Source organism: Carassius auratus, unplaced genomic scaffold, assembly GCF_003368295.1.
Source record: "Carassius auratus strain Wakin unplaced genomic scaffold, ASM336829v1 scaf_tig00214657, whole genome shotgun sequence".
Taxonomy (NCBI): domain Eukaryota; kingdom Metazoa; phylum Chordata; class Actinopteri; order Cypriniformes; family Cyprinidae; genus Carassius; species Carassius auratus.
Window position 1 is genome coordinate 1061246 of NW_020527754.1, and position 18068 is coordinate 1079313.

At 33.3% G+C, this 18068-nt stretch overlaps 1 protein-coding gene across 1 annotated transcript; it reads right to left on the minus strand.

Moving 5' to 3' along the window:
• Positions 1–379: 379 nt before the first annotated feature.
• On the minus strand, positions 380–16170 carry LOC113092591 (fermitin family homolog 1-like). Its single transcript, XM_026258239.1, has 15 exons — positions 16108–16170; positions 14239–14408; positions 11400–11633; positions 10846–10968; positions 10158–10347; positions 7164–7266; positions 6956–7063; positions 5500–5631; positions 4804–4853; positions 4227–4351; positions 4038–4144; positions 3052–3276; positions 2792–2916; positions 1273–1414; positions 380–1077 (listed from the first exon to the last, which is right to left on the minus strand). Exons 2-15 carry the CDS (start codon positions 14387–14389, stop codon positions 904–906), a joined length of 1989 nt encoding a protein of 662 aa, XP_026114024.1. The 5' UTR covers positions 14390–14408; positions 16108–16170; the 3' UTR covers positions 380–903.
• Between the last annotated feature and the right edge of the window lie 1898 nt (positions 16171–18068).

Sequence of the window (18068 nt, forward strand, 5' to 3'; positions counted from 1 at the left end):
AGGCACGTGTGACTACAGGATTAACTAAAACTAAAATCATGAAGAAGTACTTTTCCTTACTTCTTATTTTCATTTAAGTACCTCAATAAATAGACAACAACAAAAAGTCATTTTCTTAAATGAATAAAAACTGAGTAGACATTTTAAAAACTAATAAAATTGACAAAAAAAAACACTAAAAAATATCAAAAACTAGTAAAATTTAAAGAAAACTGAAAATTAAAAAATAAAAGTGAACTATAAAAACTATAAAAGTATTGATGATACTTAAAATGCACGGCTATATCGTTTTAGAAACATATTAAATAGCCGCTAAATATATTTTAAGTGTAATAAATTGTCAGTGCAGGATTATGAATTTTAGACAAGTCAAAATTGGACCTCATAATGAAAGTGATTGGATTTATTTAGACTATTTTTAGATTTTCCAAACAACATAATGAAAACAAAATGACATTGAACAAAATAATATTCAGACAGACTTTTAAAGCACAACTAAACTAAAAATTATTTTTTTCATAAAACAAGAAAGCACCTAGACATTTTTGTGAAGCATTTAATGTATACATATTTACAACTGAACTGTAAAAAGCACATTGTTAGTACACAACTTCAAAGAAACCTAGCTAGAAACTAGCAAATAGTTTCAATCCAAACCCCAGCATATCCCACATCTATTACGCAAATTCATGTATGAAAAAAAAAACTGACAATAAAGATGTCAAGAGTCAGTAAATATTTTGTTTCAGATCCTAAATATGGCTTGAATCCTTTGATTAGTTTATTCTCTTGTGCACAAGGCTTCTGTGTGTCTTAAAACTAATATAAAACAACTTTGTCAAATAAAATAAAAAACACCATCAATTTATTCTTGCTTTTCTTAATGCTGATGTTGATTTGAGGTCAGTCTGGTCCTCCTGTGAGCTTGTGGAAGAGTTCTTCACGTAATGTCTCATTTTGGTCTTTTGAGCGCGTGGAAAGGAAAATGTAGCCTCCGATATACTCGTGAACCACTTTGCAATCACAGCTCTGGCAGGAGAACGCAATTGAAATGCTCTGGTCAAACTCAATGGTCACCTGTAAGAGCAATAACACACTCAGAAATTAAATGCACTTAACCACCCAACAATCCTAAACACACACAAACACACACAAAATCTCCTCTGTACTTCTCTTATCTAGCTGGTTTCCTAGTTTACTAATAAATCTGGCATTGTGCAAAGCATCTGCTAAATGCATAAATGTAAATATTCACACCAGCCTATTATTCACCTGTTTGATCTCCCAGTTGACATTCCATTGTTTTATGTTGGAGAACCTCCAGGTGGTCACCGGCAAACCAGTTGACATATCGATGCGGATCAGCTTGTTGTAGGAGATTCCCAAGAGCTCATCTTTCTTGCTTCCTCTGAATCTGTGACACAAAGTGAAAGAGATTTGAGTCATATTTGTTTGAATCATACTGAAGAGCTCAAAAACCAAAGACTTAGAAGGATGAAGGATGTTCCTAAGCGATACCAATCACAAATCAGTCTGTCGTTCAGCAAAACTGTCTGACACAATGCTTTTTATTAAAAAAAATAAATAAACGATAACTTGTTATTCAGAATGTGTTACTAGTAGTTATTATATAGTTTGTTCAGACTTCTTTAAATTATCTGTATATTCCATTTAAAGAAACGTAATCTGTCAGCAATTGATTATTACATTTTTAAAAAGTCCAAACTGGACTCAAAAAAAAGTCACAAAAAAAAAAGGTAAAAAAAATGACCTTTAAATGGAACAACAGCACACTATTAAATCTTAATGTCTCAAAACAATACAAATGCACTTAGATATTTTAATTATGAGTATAATGCAAACATATTAACATCCAAAAAATTCAACGTAAAAAAAAAATAATAATTACATTTCATGGGATCAAAAACCATATTAATTCTCAGAAGGATGCTCCTGAGTGATACCAGGCACAAATTAATCTGTTGTTCAGCATAACTGTTTGACAATATGGCAAATTTGTGTCTAACTTATAATTAAAAGCTCATATTTAGCATATGTTTGAATGTCTATATTCCTTTTGAAGCTCCATAAATTGTCAGCGCTTGATTATAACTTTGACAAAAGTCAAAATAAGACTCATTTTTAAATTCTTCAGAACATACTCAAAGAAAACAAAATCAGAAAAAAAAGCTTCAAATGGAACAACAACACTCTATTAACCCTTGTGCTGTGCTGAAAGTTCTTTACCTCATTTGGTGTTCCCAGTCAAAAATGACCAGCTTTTCAAAAATTGTACAAATTTCACATTATGATATAAAATCACCAAATGTTGTATTCAATATTTTGTCAATTTAGCAGTGTTTTTTTTTTTTTTTTTCAATGATTTATCATAGGGTGCATTAATCTGATTTTATGCGCCTCAGTTTTTGAGTGAAAAGGCATTATTTGCAAATATTTTTGCCAATGTTCAGGCAAACACATGTGAGCAAAGTTATACCACATGTGAGCAAAGTCAGTAAATTTTAATCCAATGCAATAACATTAACAAGCATTTTCAGGAGGAAGAATAAAGAATATCCTCTCTGGGTCAAAATGACCAGAACATAACAAGAATTATTATAATCCATATTTCAGAAAATAAACCAAGTGCACCTAAACATTTTTTTAAACATAAATAATAAAAAGCACTTTGTTAGTCCACAGCTTCAAAGAAACTCATATTTTATGGCTGAGCTCAAAAACCTTAATCAGGCTTAAAAAAGTTCTAGGAACAAAATGAATCTGAAATTACCTGACAATATAGTATTTGATGCCAAATTCGGGCAGGGACTGCCATGCTTGGATAAAACGCATTTTGGCCTCCATGAGGGAAAGTTGGGAAATATTGTGAAGGGCCTCCAAGATTCGTGTGGTCAGCTGAAATGAGAAGAATAAATAGGACTTTTTTCCCTTGTAGCAAAGAAATGGCAAAACAGATCTCAGATATCCAATGATGGATCCAGTTCAAGCCAAATCTTGTCCTTTCTGTGTGTGTCGAGATTGTAATATCACCTGTTTGGTCTTGTACTTCTTTGCATACCGTGGAGAAACGAAGCACTCAGCATTCATCTCCATGGACTCTACGTCAGGCGCTGCCTGGCCAGGAGGAGGCGCTAGACTTTTCATCTGCAGGAAGGACTGGATGTTCTTCACCTCGGTGCGGTACGAGCTGTAGGCCATCGTCTTTCCTTTGGAGGCCAACATACAAGCAGCTTTCCACTTGGCATACTGCGTTTCCTGTTTTCAGGAGACATTTATTTTAAGCAAAAGAAACAAATGAATGCATGCGCCTCAGTTTGATTGATCATGAAGCTTCTGATTATAATTGTCAAGCTTGGCGGAAACAACAGTCAGAAAAAACATCAAATGAAACATCTTGAGACAAACTATATATATATATATATATATATATATATATATATATATATATATATATATATAAATTGAAAAAAAAATCTAGATCTGTTTTATGTTCCTTATAATTTGTAACATCAAATTCAGAAATTTTTATTATTTTTTATGTTATTTCAAACTCCAATCTAAGCAAAAATATGCAATTTGGTGCAGATGCTGATATTTATCTGAATTTTTATACCAGTATAACAACTGACATTAAATGCATATAAAAATCAGTCCCTATATCTTCAAAGAATATGTTTTAATATTACATTTAAAAGCTTGTTTTATGATAAAAACTCCTTCATTTTAATTGTTGTTAATTGGTGCAAAACATATAAAGCAATGCAATAACACTGATGACTGACATATTAACAACTGAACATTCCTCAGAAGCCTGTCAAATCATTTTTGAAACTCATATTTTATTCTGAAAAAGGCTTTATGGATAATCAATTAACTTAAGTTTCTTAAAACCAGAAAATAATTATCTTAAAATATTTATAACAATATAAAAGTTTATTTTACCATTAATATTCAAGATTTCACAGCAAAAAACACACATGCACCACAATCTGCATAAAACATAAATATAAACTCACATTGTCGCAGCGAATATAAACCTCGTTCATTCCATCAGCCGTTGGGAGTAACAGCTTGAGGCCGAACTTCTTCTCAGTGACGTTGACATCGGGAATGACCTCACATCCTGTACAATTAATGATGTGATATATCATTCTGCTGCATTGGCTGTATTCAAATGTATAATCTTTCTCAGTTTGGCTGCTCACCTCGTAGATGGAGTTGCTCAATGGGTTCTTTATTCGCTGACTCTTTGTTTTTGAAGTAAGAAATAGTGGTGTCTCTAAAAACAAACCAGTATTCCTTATACGGCTTTAACGTCAACCGCTTAGGCCTGTAAAGCAAAGAAATGAAAATTTAAGTAAACTATGCACTGTATAGTCTGTCTTACTGCAGACTGCAAATGTCACTGAACATGATGGACAAAAAAAGTAGATGGAACTAAAGTTTATGCTCTCATTCAGTATGCATCAAATTAACATGGTAATATCATCTGTATCATAGTTCTGTCATAACAATACTTTGCAGTAAGGGTTGCGTCTGTTGAACTTTGAATGCTTACAGCAATTTTGTATCAGCCATGATTGTCTGAGAGTTTTGAATAATTACTTTTTACACAACAGTTTTCTCAAATACAATTTTTTTTTTAGCTTATTTGAGAACTATTTTATAAAATAGTTTATAAACTACTTTTCAACAGATTATTCATCAACAACATCAAGCATCATTTTAAAAGAAAAAAATATAAAAATTTTTCTTGAGCAATTTTGATAATCTTAAACTCACCTAAACAATTTAAGTGTATCTTCCAGCTTCGGGATGTCAGTTATATCTTCCTGAAAAAGTTCAAGAAAAAGTTCAGCAATATTCTTTTTGTTATTTTGAAAGAATTATGCTATGCTCACCAAGTATGCATTAGTTTGAACAAAAATACAGTACAAACAGTAATATTGTGAAATATTATTACATTAACTGTTAACTTAAGTGTCACATGATCCTTCAGAAATCACTTTCCAATATCTGCTGCTTAATATTTTTTAGGAAATCTGAACTCTTTTATTATTATTATTATTATTATTATTATTATTATTATTGTTATTGTTATTATTATTGTTTTATGAATTAAAATAAAAAAACAGCATTTATTTGAAATATAAATGTCTCTACTGTCTACTGTACTTTTGTTCAATATTACACATTATTGATTATTAATTTCTTACAGTAGTAATCTTACTGACAGCAAACATTTCAACAATAGTGTCTAAACTAGCTTCAATTTCAGATTGATTATCGATGTAATAAACAGGATGCTACAGAGTAATCTAAAATCAGTCTCTCGTTGTTACTTTTGAAATTAGTGCACAATCATTTGTCGAAACAGCAGATGCATCCCAAAAGCAGGCTGGATATCAATTAAATGCAAGTACCATTGGAAAGCAGACATGTTCATAAAAATATCTAATTATCATTTCATAAAATCACCAAGATCTTATCAGCGTTTCGTCCTTCCAGGGTGAATTCTAAGTTTGAGAGCGCAGCCTCGACTTCATCAATCTCTGGTTCGCTGGAACTGGTCAGAGGCTCCGTTGATAAGGTCAATTTACAGATGTGATACTAGAGAAGATGCAAGTATTTTACAACTGACATGACATGCCAATTTAGATGCATTACAATAAAACAGTCAATGGCAAAAATACAAATTTCACCTTTCAATTTTAATATATGGGTAAACATAATTATAAAGTTGGTCATTAAATAAGTAGGTTACTAACTTTATTATACTGTATACTAACCTCACAAACTTAACCCATTGTGGTTTTCAGTGCAATTACATTAACACTGCTTGAGAGGCAGAATGTAATTAATGATTTAGTAGCAAATAATGTGGAAAATAAAACAAAAATCCTAAAATATCTGTGCAATGCATAGTTCTGTAATCTGAGAGGTACTCTGTGAAATACTCGGCCTGTTCTCTTGTGGATTTGTTCTAGATCTGCAGACACACGCTCACATGAAGTCCTCACTAGGCTTGGTTTGGTTTATTAGTACCATGTTCACCTATACATTACCTCGATGTGTTATTGAATGCTATATCTTATTTTAGCTGTGGAATGTCATATCCTTTGTCCTCAAAGTAATTTATATCATAGCTTCAGGTGAGAAAGTACAGTACTAAAGAATTTGCCATAATTCAACACCTTAGCAATGTAATGCAACCAAATACTATGACACATTAAAGCATACCTGTAGGATGAGCTAGTCAGGGATACAGTTAACTAAAAATATAAAAGACAGATGCATCTATAAACAAAATAAAGTTAGCTGGCCAGGTAACATTTCTAATTTTCGTTTACCGTATTTTCCAGACCATAAGTCGCACTTTTTTTCATAGTTTGGCTGGTCCTGCGACTTATAGTCAGGTGCGACTTATTTATAAAAATTAATTTGACATGAACCGAGAGAAATGAACTAAGAGAAAACATTACCATCTCCAGCCGCGAGAGTGCGGTAATGTTTTCTATTGGTTCTTGGTTCTAAATAAATGCGACTTATAGTCCAGTGCAACTTATATATGTTTTTTTCCTTATCATGACGTATTTTTGGACTGATGCGACTTATACTCAGGTGCGACTTATAGTCCGAAAAATACGGTAGTTAACTTGATGTACTGAAGAAACTAAAACGTAAACTAAGAGTGAAAAAAAAATTATTAATGACAAAACAAAATTATTAAAACTTTAAATAAAATAAAAATAGAGGATATTTTAAAAAGCAGTTCGAAATATTAAATAAAAACTATAGTACGTAGTATCTCAAAATAACACAGGAGCCAATGACTGTCTGAATACTTCTCTTGCTTTCTGGAGCTCTGAATTCAATGAATGAACGGAAAATCAAGGAATAAGTTCAGTTTATGTTGTGAAGAGGCATCCCGTACCTGCAGGGATGCAAACATGAGCATCTCTTCTTCAGTGCAGTCGATCTCCTCCAGCAGTATGGCCCATCTGGCCTGTTCATACAACTGTGTGATTCTCACAGCATCATACTATGAGAAGAAGAAAAAAGGCATGCTAATTTAGACATATCGGGGCCATCTAATGAATTTAAAAACATAATGTGGTATGTAGGAATAGTTGATTTCTCACCTTTGGGTCGAGGTCGAAGAAGCAGTGGTACTTGAATCGCAGCAGGAGTCTGTCGTTTTCCTGAATTTCCTGTTCCATAAGTGAGCGAGAGGAATCCAGCCACCTGAAGAGCAATGTCTCAGTTAAAATACACAAACACAGTGACTGAAACGCATCTGATGAATAAAAACAGAAATATATATAACCAATAAACCACCAAATGCTGTGTGCTACAGTGGTTTTACCATAGTAAATAGACATTTTTAGGAATAAGGTGATATAGCTTGTATAAAACTGTAGAGCAATATGCTAAAACATTTATTCAATAAATTAAATATTGTATATACTCTCAATGGAGGTAAAAAGCTGTCACCGGAGCAGTACCCTAAAGTACAAAAGCTAAAAGGTACGTCTTTGTACCTTAATTATTAGTACCTTAAAATTATGTATTAGTTACTAAAGTGTACTCATTAGTTACCTTTTGAAGGGACAGTGCCCCAGTTACTGTTTTGTAAAAAAAAAATGTTTTTCCTTTTTTTTGAGTGTTTATTTAAAAATAGTAACATAGTCTGCTAGCTCTGCAAACTATGTCAACAATGTAAAAATCAGAGATGTAACAATACAAATAGTGTAACTGGTCACAGCTGTGTGGCTATTGTAATGGTTTTAAATGGTTTCGAATGAATGTCCAGTCAGATTTGAGAAACAAATCTACCAGTGTTAGAATCTGAAATCTGAATATAAGATCTATTAAAACAATCATATGCTTCCTCTAATCTTTCTGATGTCTTTGATTGATCTTTTCCTTCACTGATTCTCTCAACATTTCACTTTTATATTATCTGATATTTCCTGTTAAGACTAGAACTGTACTTTCCACTCGCACTTCTCCCTGGTTTACCCCTGAACTTTGTATCCTTATGAGCTCTGGTTGACGGCTTGAGCATCTCTAGAGAAAAACTAACCTCATTGTTCATCACCAAGCCTTTCTTGAACATCTCGAAAATTACAAATCTGCTTTACACTTAAAGTGTTATAGTTTGTCTCTGCTATGATTAATAAAGCCAGTACCAGGCCTTCAACACAGGAAATAAACTTACCAAACCCACACCTCATGATGCTGTAGGTGTAAATGAATTCTGCTGCTCCTTTCTAATTTATCATTCACCAAGGCTTTTCGAACAACGCTATCAATTTTAGCTTTGAGCCTAATCTTTCTGGTCATTCCCTGTCCTGCTTTTCTCTTACCAATCCGTCTTCTGTCTCTGAGCTTATTTCAAAATCCAATTCTTCTTCCTGTCGACTTGACCCAGCTCCTACTTCTCTTTTGAAACTGTGTCATTCAGTCATCTCTGCACCTATCTCTCATTTCATAAAGGCTTCTCATGTCACTGCTTCTTTTCCTCAGTCACTTAAAATCGCTGCAGTTACCCCAGTTCTCAAGAAACACAATCTCAATCTTACAGTTTTTTATTCAGTTATCATCCAATTTCAAACTTACCATTTATTGCTAAATTATTGGAGAGTGCTGTAGCTTCCTATTTTCAGTCTTTCCTAGTTGCAAATAATTTCTTTGACCCATTTCAGTCTGGCTTCCATTCACAACATAGTACTGAAACTGCCTTGTAAAAGTAGCGAACGATTTATTACTCGCATGCGACACTGGCTCTCTGTTTTTACTTCTGTTACTTGACCTTAGCTCTGCCTTCGATTCTATGTGGGTATATCTGGTACTGCTCTTTCCTGGCTCTCCTCACTCCTGTGTGACAGATAGTTTTACATTTCGGTTTGGGATTTTAGAGTTCCCCAGGGTTCCGTTCTTGGGCCTTTGTTGTTTGTTATTTATATTTTACCATTGGGTCAGATACAACAGCGTGATGGCTTTAGCCATAATTTTAATGCTGATTACATTCAAATTTTCACGTAATGAAGGCCTTCTCTATCAACCCAAATCGACAAAATTTCTGTTTGCGTGCAGGATATAAAAACATGGCTTAACTTTAATTTTCTGAAACTTAAATGGATAAAACTGAGATCATCATTATTAGTACCCCATCACTTACCATCAATGTTCCCGCTGACTTTCCTTGCAATATCACTGGCAGTCTAATTGCTCCATTTAGTATCATTAGAAACCTCTGTGTAATGTTTGACTCGTCTCTTTCGTTTCAGTCTCATATTAAAGCTGCGGTAGGGAACTTTTGACGCTCTAGCGGTTAATAAACAGAACTGCTTGCGTCTTGCGGAAGAACATCGTAGCCGGAACTACTTCTCTCTGTTTATGTCTATGATGAATCACAAAGGTACTGGGTTACTCCGCCGCGGTACCCCCGAAGCAATCTAAAATAGTCCAAATATAAACACTTATTATAGGTGCACCCTAGTGATTCAGGACAAGCCAAAAACACGGTTTGGAAAATGGATTCATGGTGTACTCGCTTATAAATTTTTCTACATTTTGAACACAAACAAAGTTACGGACCGCAGCTCTGATTGGTTGTTTCTTACCGGGAGCAGTCCATAACTGCAAATGGCAATAGGACACTGGGAGGAGCCATAGGAGCTTGATTTTTTCACAGATTATCTGTCTCATATTCTACTGTCAGGACATAATGACAGGTTTAATAAATATGTAAAAAATATTTTTTTACAAAAGTTCCCTACAGCACCTTTAACTCTTTCTCTAAATCAGCATTCTTTAATTTACGTTAAATTGTCCAGCTCTGCCCTTTCATTAGTGCTATGATGCAGAAACTCTGATTCATGCTTTTGACTACTGTAAATCCTTTTTCATTGACTTACCAGTTATGTTATATCTTTCAATTCATAAATAAAAAATAATTATTAAAATTAATTTAAAATAATTTATGCTGTTATTTTAATTTGTAATAAAATATCACAATATTACTGTTTTTACTGTATTTCTGTGGTCAAATAAATGCAGCTTTGGTGAGTTAAGAGACTTCTTTTGAAAAACTTTTGAATGGTAGTCTTATTTTGTCTTTCCTTTCTTACCCAGCATTAATGGCTGCTTTATCTTCCAGGGTAAGAGGCTTGTAGAGTTTGGCCAGTTCCTCTGCTGGAAGGTTGGGTTGGCAGGTCATCAGAGTATTCTCTCCGAACCAAAGACTGGTGGAAGATGCAGGTGACCCGCTGTCCGGGTCATAGGTCGGAGTCATAGTTTTACTGTACAGACTCAGGGCTCCTGTACAAAGCATGAATATAAACTTGTAAACTATTGTTTAAGACTTATATGTTTATCTGAACAGTTGCTTCTTTTATATGAAATGTATTAAATGAAGTGGAAGCCTATATGCATAATGCGTTTGTGACTTTTTCTAGTCTTAAAGCTGCGGTAGGTAACTTTTGACGCTCTAGCGGTTAATAAACAGAACTACTTGATTTTTTCACAGATTATCTATCTCATATTCTACTGTCAGGACATAATGACAGGTTTAACAAATATGTAAAAAATATATTTTTACAAAAGTTACATACTGCAGCTTTAAATTTAAAGTGAACTTCATTTTCAACAATTTTTTTTTTTTTTTAAGAAAAATAATGTAAAGTTAGTGTAAGAAAGTACATTTATTTGAATGCATAAATATATATATTTTGTTTGTTAATTGGTTATGATTGAATGTTTCATAGTTAAAAATCACAAAAATATATTCAAGGCATCTTCAAAAACAGCAATAAATACCTCCTGCCATGTCCATGTTTATTATGTCATCAAAAGCTGATTCTGTGCCCTTGTCTTTTTTCTTTTTCTTCCTTGGATCATCTGGTGGTTTCAGTAAAGAAAGTTCTTCTGAACTTCTGATGTCTGTCAACAGAGATGGAAAACATGCAAAGTTTAGTAAAGATTCATGAGCAGAAATAAATTATGAAATATTTCTTTGCATTTTTTTCCACATGTAAAAACTAAATAATTAGTAGTTTAAAAAATTCCAAAAAATATTAATAAATCCATGAATATATTTTAAAAAATTCAGAAAATATTCTAACCATTTTTTAATTAAAAATGTATGTATTAAGTATTAAATGAATATGTGATCCCAAATTTATGCATTAGAAATATTAATGACAATTCTTGTTTATAATGACAGTGTCTATGGGAGATGTTGTATCTAAATTGCACAACATGACAAATTTGTATTACATCTATCTACAATTACAATACTTTTATGTTACAAAAATATTATATTAATAAAAATGAATAAGAAAACAAATATTTTCCTCTGCACTTGCACTTACTGAGTGCTTTGCAGATCTCAGCCACGGCTTTAAAGACCACACAAGAGAAGCTAACAGGGAGTCTGATGGTCTTCATGTTGGGCAGCTGGATGCAGAGGGGTTTGTGTTGTGGAGTGTAGCGCAGGTCAGCGTCTGCCTGGACTCCATACTTATCCAGAGTCCAGTGAGTCTTCAGCAGCCAGCAGTTCTTCTTCTCCCACCAGATGGCATGATCAGACCAGTCCTGAGGAGCTCCTTAAACACAGACAACCACAAAAAGTACTGTGAGAACATGAGCCTGAGACAATTCACACACATGCACAAATATAGAGTGTGGGTCATTCAATCCCACAAAACAATTCTACAGTGAAACAGATTTTTGAGACCTAACAAGGAGCAGGCCATCAATTGCACTCTTTTTTTCAAATATATAGTATTTTTATATATATTATTTACTTTATCACACCACCTACAAAAACATACGGTTTATTACATTTATTTATTTTAATAAAAAGTTTGAAGTGGATTTATCTGAGTACTCACTGAGTTTATATGGAAAAGTTATTTTACTGTAAAGACCTAAAACACCAATTTCAATTCAGCATTTGGTTTAAACAGTTCAGTATTTATAATTTAATTTAATTGCAAGTATTGTTGTTGTTAACTAAACCTATTAAAAATAAATGTTGAAATAAAAATTTCACAGATTTATTTCACAAATAAATAAATAAAGCTGAAATGAAACAAAACAACTAAAAGCTTTTAAAAATTAGCAATGCCTTGGCAACTAACTGTTGAAGAAATACAATTAACAAAAGATAAAAAATATCAAAAAATTGAAATAAAATAAAAATGGCAAAAGCACATGAACATGAACTAAATCCTAAATAAAGCTAAATTAATAAAAAACTTACACTGGAAAAATGCAAATTATTTCCGTAAAAATGATTTAAACTGAAAATATAAAAAAGCGGTTCCAAATATTTGACTCTGAACAACTGCTTTATATGTGAAGTTAAAGAGGTTATATTAAAGAGGTGAACTGGAATGAATTTATGTGGAGTGTTTTAATGTGTAGTTAAACTGCATGACGTTACACCTGAATAAATCAGTTCAAACCAGTCATCCCTGAGTAACACAAACATGTCTGATGACATCCTAATTCCATATAAACTTTCATGCTTCCTCTTTTACTCACATTTTCTTCATCCTTCCGTAGTAATCATCAGACTGACTCACTCCTGTAATAACCTACTAAAGAAATTTTCTCTACTGCTGTCTCTACTATAATACACCTATTAAACCAAATGAATGGCTACAGCCAATAAAATACCTTCATGGCAAACCACAATATTTAGTAATTAGATCATCTGATGAGTCTGTAGAAGAAACCAGGATGTTTTGCTAATGTTTCCCAGGCTGACACAGTCACACAGTGAACTTCAGACCCTACGTCTGCAAACAACACCTGAGTCAAAGAACAATAGCTCTGAGCACAAGCCATGCACGAGGCACACATGAGCGCACCTGAGCATTTCCACCAGTGATTACACTCTAGAACTACACTGGGATTTTAGCTTTCACCTAGCAAACAAAGATGTGTTCTAAGAACGTTATTCTAATGTTTCCATTAAGTTCTGAAAATGTTATGTCTCTAAAAATTCAAAGTATTTCCTTTTCTTGGTTATAAAATGTTAAGGGAATATTTCATTCTATTGGTTTGCAAACATTATGGGAATGTTACTTTTGAATGTTCTATGAACATTCTGATTAAGTAACATTTAAAAAATGTTAGACAAATAAATATTTTAGAAGAAAAACATTCCATGAACAATGTATAAATAATGTTTTCTTTTTGTATGCTAACATTTTTGATAACATTATCAAAGACCATATAACTAACAATTTTGCTGAATAAGAACATTACTGATTAAAAGTTTGTTCATAACTTTTAGAGAACGTTGTGAGATTTGTTAGCCAAAGGTCTAACTAACTGTTCTTTTGATTTTGTCTTATAAAACCTTACTTTGAAGAGCTTTTGATGTGCTCCTAATGACGCTGTGCTTTTTTTCAGAATTAAAATTCCTGAATTCGTTTTCAACTAGGAAACAGAATTTGCAACAAAAATTGCAATAAAAAAAGAATGCTGTAAGTATATTATTAATAAACATAATTTTTATTATGAATTACCATTAAGTGTTTTCTTACACACAACATTTGAAGTAATTGCAGAAACATTCAATTATGAATAATAAATGTTTGAAATGCCACCTGTAAGTTTATTTCATTTACATATATATTTAACAAATTAATACTATAGAAAACACTTAATTTCCCAGAATTCTTTAAATTACTCAAAATATAGTATAGTTAGTAGATTTAAATTACTAAATACTTTTCTAAAGTAATATGTTATATACAATTATATATTTATGTCATAAATTATCTGTAAGCTGAAAAGTATGATTCACTTTGATACAATTTTCACTTAAAATTTGCTAGTAAATTTCAGAAATAATAATAAAAAGCACTGAAGTAAATGATGCAGGAAAAATTTAGAAATATTTCTTTACAGTGTATGGCTAAATTGAATGCTTCAAATATTTGTTACTTGTTTTGATACTTAACTCAGAAGGCAAAGAAATAATAAAATAAATAATATGAACAAATTTTTTGACACAAAACTGTAAATCAAACTACTCCGACGTGTGCCTAACTTATGAGAAAATTCAACTTCCTGACATTGTGATTCAACATCCCTTGTGATTATTCAAATTTACACTCATGAAATGAAAGCTTTTGATTTTTAAATTCACAGTGTGAACTGGTTCTTCAACACAGAACTCTGTAAATTACTTACTGATCTTCTCCACGAGTTTGAGCATGAGACCTCCGATGTGAAGATCCCCTTTGACCCGCAGTTTAAACTTCATGCCTTCATCTCCCTCACGCTGGTCCACCTGGACGCTGAGATCCCAGGAGTTGTGCCCGTACCCAGCAGCAGTAGCCATGACTCTGCCTGAAATCAAACTACAGACAAACATAAACAGTTACTTTTGTTGCATAAACTTTATAATATTTTGTAATAAGAATTAGTCTGACCAATTACAGTGTATAGTGGTTATTCAAGGTATAGTACACCTTCTGATTAGACCAATCTACGTTTTTATGTAACTTACTTGAAAAAGTTATGTCCAGTCTTACAGAAAAAAAGAAAAAAAAAACATGAAAAAAATCAAATGACTCACTTGTAAGACTAGTCTAAGCATTTTATGCAACAGGCCCAGGCTGCACTTGCACAGGACTTGACAACACTGTCTAGGAGAATGTAAGTTTTGTGTGCAGGTACGAATCTATGCAAATTACAGCAGAAACAAATGCATGTGTACAGCAAGTGCATGTGTACAGCTGTACACAAACGAGTTCAAAGTTGCAAAAATAGTGTTCTGCTATCTATTCAAAATCAAAATTAGCACTTAGTTGAATGGCTTCTATGATTTGGAATATGAGCACACATGGCATACAGACTCCTTTGAATGTGAAATTATTTTGGAGCATGTTGAGAACCTCTGGTCACTCTACACACTCAATGACAGAAGTTTATTTTTTTGTATTAACTATAATGTCTCTGATGACCACATCTAAAAGCAGAGGGAGTGATAGACAGGGAACTAAAGGTACAGGGTGGAGGAGGGATGCGATTACAGAGACTTCAGCTTAAAATTCCTGACAAGCAGAGACAAGACCAGAAGCAGAAAGAGTAACAGAACGACTCTGTTCTGTACACAGACCCATCCTGTTTTTTGTGCTGGGTTGCACATCAATAAACAACAAAACTCAGGTTTTACACACAAATACACAGTCAAGCTCTTTAGCGTAAACTACACAGTCTGAGATTTTAAGGCGCTTTTTGTGACTTAAGATGGGAAACTATGAGTGTTTTTATTCATAAGTTGCATTTGAGTCCTCAGTTTTATCATTTAAAAATCAGGTCTATTCACGTTCACTAAGAAGTGTGAGGGAGGGCGAGAAGTTTGACTAGATTAGAGATAACACAAAAGCTCTGAACTACCAAGACAAACTATTTATGCAGCCCCAGCGTAAACTTGGTAAGTGAGTAGGTTTACACGTCCGCAGGCATAAAAAAAATAATTTACACCATCCTAGTGTAACAGCCAGATACTTGAATTCAGATAAAAACATGAAGATCAGCTCATGATTGCATTTGAAGATCATATGCAACAATTAAATGAGGACTTAAATTATTTCCCTTATATGTAAAGTGCACTATATTTAAGAAGGCCACAAGATAAAAACCTTTTGGGGAGGGGGTCCTTAATCAGATATCTTTTCAAGAACTTTTTAATAAGATAAAACCATACATAAAAGAGAATACTATTGCAAATATGCAGAAAAATAGTCATCTTCAATATCTCTGCTACATTGATAGAAATTTACAACAACAATCCTTATTTATTTCAGAAAATACCTAATTGTATTCATTTTGCCTATAGAAAATATACAGAATATATTGAAATGTATATAATCCAATGTTTTTCATGGTATGAAACAATTCTTTAACAGGGTATCTTATATAAAACTTTAGCAACTTATTGTAATCAAGTTTGTGCAATTAAAAAAAAATAGGGTAGGGCAAACGAACCCGGAAACGGTTTTAATACTGTAATTTGAGTAAAACTATAGGCTAAAGGTAAATTATCCAACTCACCTGAAAGCGTGAAACCTTTGGAAAGTGAAACAGCTCTCCTGCCCAGGTGTGCGCGCTGGAGGAAACCCCGCCCAGAATCCTACTACGACAAAGGCTGGGCTCATGAATAATTAATTAAGTAGAGCAGCGGCCCTGAGCAGAACCTGCAAACTCTCCAATCACGAAGGCGTATGCTAATTGCGAGTGTGTGATGTTGCGCCATTGTTTTGTGAATATTAATACTGAGTTATAAAGATTATGAACAGTCTTCATCCATAACTTCGGTGTGTAACCTTCAAGAAGGGCATGTAACGGAAGTGACTAAACGAGCCTGACTGAACACTGTGTTGTAATTGTTGCTCAAGCTTTAATGACCACACAATGACTAACTTTAGTGCTGTGTTGTAAATGTGAGATTTTTGCACCAGTTCTAGCCAACTGTAATGATTTAAACAGCTGTAGACAAATCTTACTGTTATGATAGCCTTCACAGACTACAAAATTAAAATATTAAGTTTAGCACAAGCCACATGTTATTTAAATCAAATAAATCTATTATGTGAAATATCCAGACGATAATAGAGAAATTTGGTCAACATGTATTATTTTACATAATAACAGTGATGATGAAGATGTTTGATGCTCATGTTCAAGATGATAAGCAATAAACGCAATTTGAATCAATAATTTTCAATAATTTGAACAAATAGATTTTATATCCAAATCTTTACAAACCTATTTGCTTATTTCTTAGAAGCTGTGAAATTGCGTTAGTTCATTTGTCCAGCAGAGGTCAGGATCGCTATACTGGAAATAACAAAACACCTTAAGATTACAAGAAAAGCTTTATTTAACCAGTAAAATAACCCTTATGCTTTGTTTGTTTGTTGTCATCGTGAGCATTCTTTGATGTACCTTGGTGTAGCATGCAAATACCACGATATGTGAATGAGGTAATCATGCAATAGCGTAAATATTACTTAGGATTGATGAGAGATATAGATGGTCTTTTTTTGTCACAAACTGGAAATAGGAAACTTTTAGTTCATGAGAAACAGACATGCTTCTAACCACATTTTCATATGAAAGCACACATTTATTATTAATTCCACATATTCCACATTCTATTTATTCCTAAACAACTACAATTTATGCACGACATTTTAATACAAAAATGCCCTAAAACCCCGGTCCGGTGGTATTGCAGGTGGGCCGCCAATTACTATTAAAAGAAAATGTAAAAAATGTAAAAATGTCTAAGTCATAACATAATAACACCATTTCATATATATAATTAAATAAATAAAAAAATATACATATTAAACTGATACTATGCTTCCACTATTTGAGCTACCTGATTGGTTTAAGAATAAACCACCAATTTATCTTAGATATTTTTGCTGCATATGCTACAGAACAACAAATTCAAACATGCATAAATGTCTGTTGTGTTTCCTCCTGACTGCTTGCTCCAGTGACTATCTACCGCTGCGAGCTCTGCCTGGATCTGGTTTTCCCCTTTTTGCTGAGGGGTGCCAGCCCGAGTTGTTTTCTGTTCAGCTCCAGTTCATTTTAGGGCTGTGTGATGAATCGGAATCGTTATAAAATCACGATTTGAACGTGCGCGCTTTCTAAATCGCTTTATAGCACGATTTTCCGCTGACCTGACGTACGAAAATAATTAAAATCTAGCACATGAGCATAGAGAGAGCATGAGAGGAGACACGTTTTAAGTGCTTGCACTCTCTGCGGGAGAGCAGCGTGTATGGGGCCGTTCACATATCACGTCTTTTGCGTGCTCAAGTTCATTATTTCCTATAGGCACATGGCATGCGCGCTCATAATAGAAGCGACGCGCCAGTTTTGTACAGGATTTGATTGTCCTGTAAGTGTAACAGCAGCAATCACATGGCATTTGTAATAACATGTACATAAATTGTTTATTTTGTATTTGCCTACATTATGTATTTTAACAGTGTTAT

What these genes read in the sequence shown, in the direction of transcription:
- LOC113092591 (XM_026258239.1), bottom strand. Translation starts at nt 14,389, where the DNA reads ATGGCTACTGCTGCTGGGTACGGGCACAACTCCTGGGATCTCAGCGTC. An exon ending in GAAACGCTGATAAGATCTTG is followed by an intron (nt 4,854 to 5,499) that starts GTGATTTTATGA and finishes GAACTTTTTCAG; the next exon opens with GAAGATATAACTGACATCCC. An exon ending in TGAGCAACTCCATCTACGAG is followed by an intron (nt 4,145 to 4,226) that starts GTGAGCAGCCAA and finishes TTAATTGTACAG; the next exon opens with GATGTGAGGTCATTCCCGAT.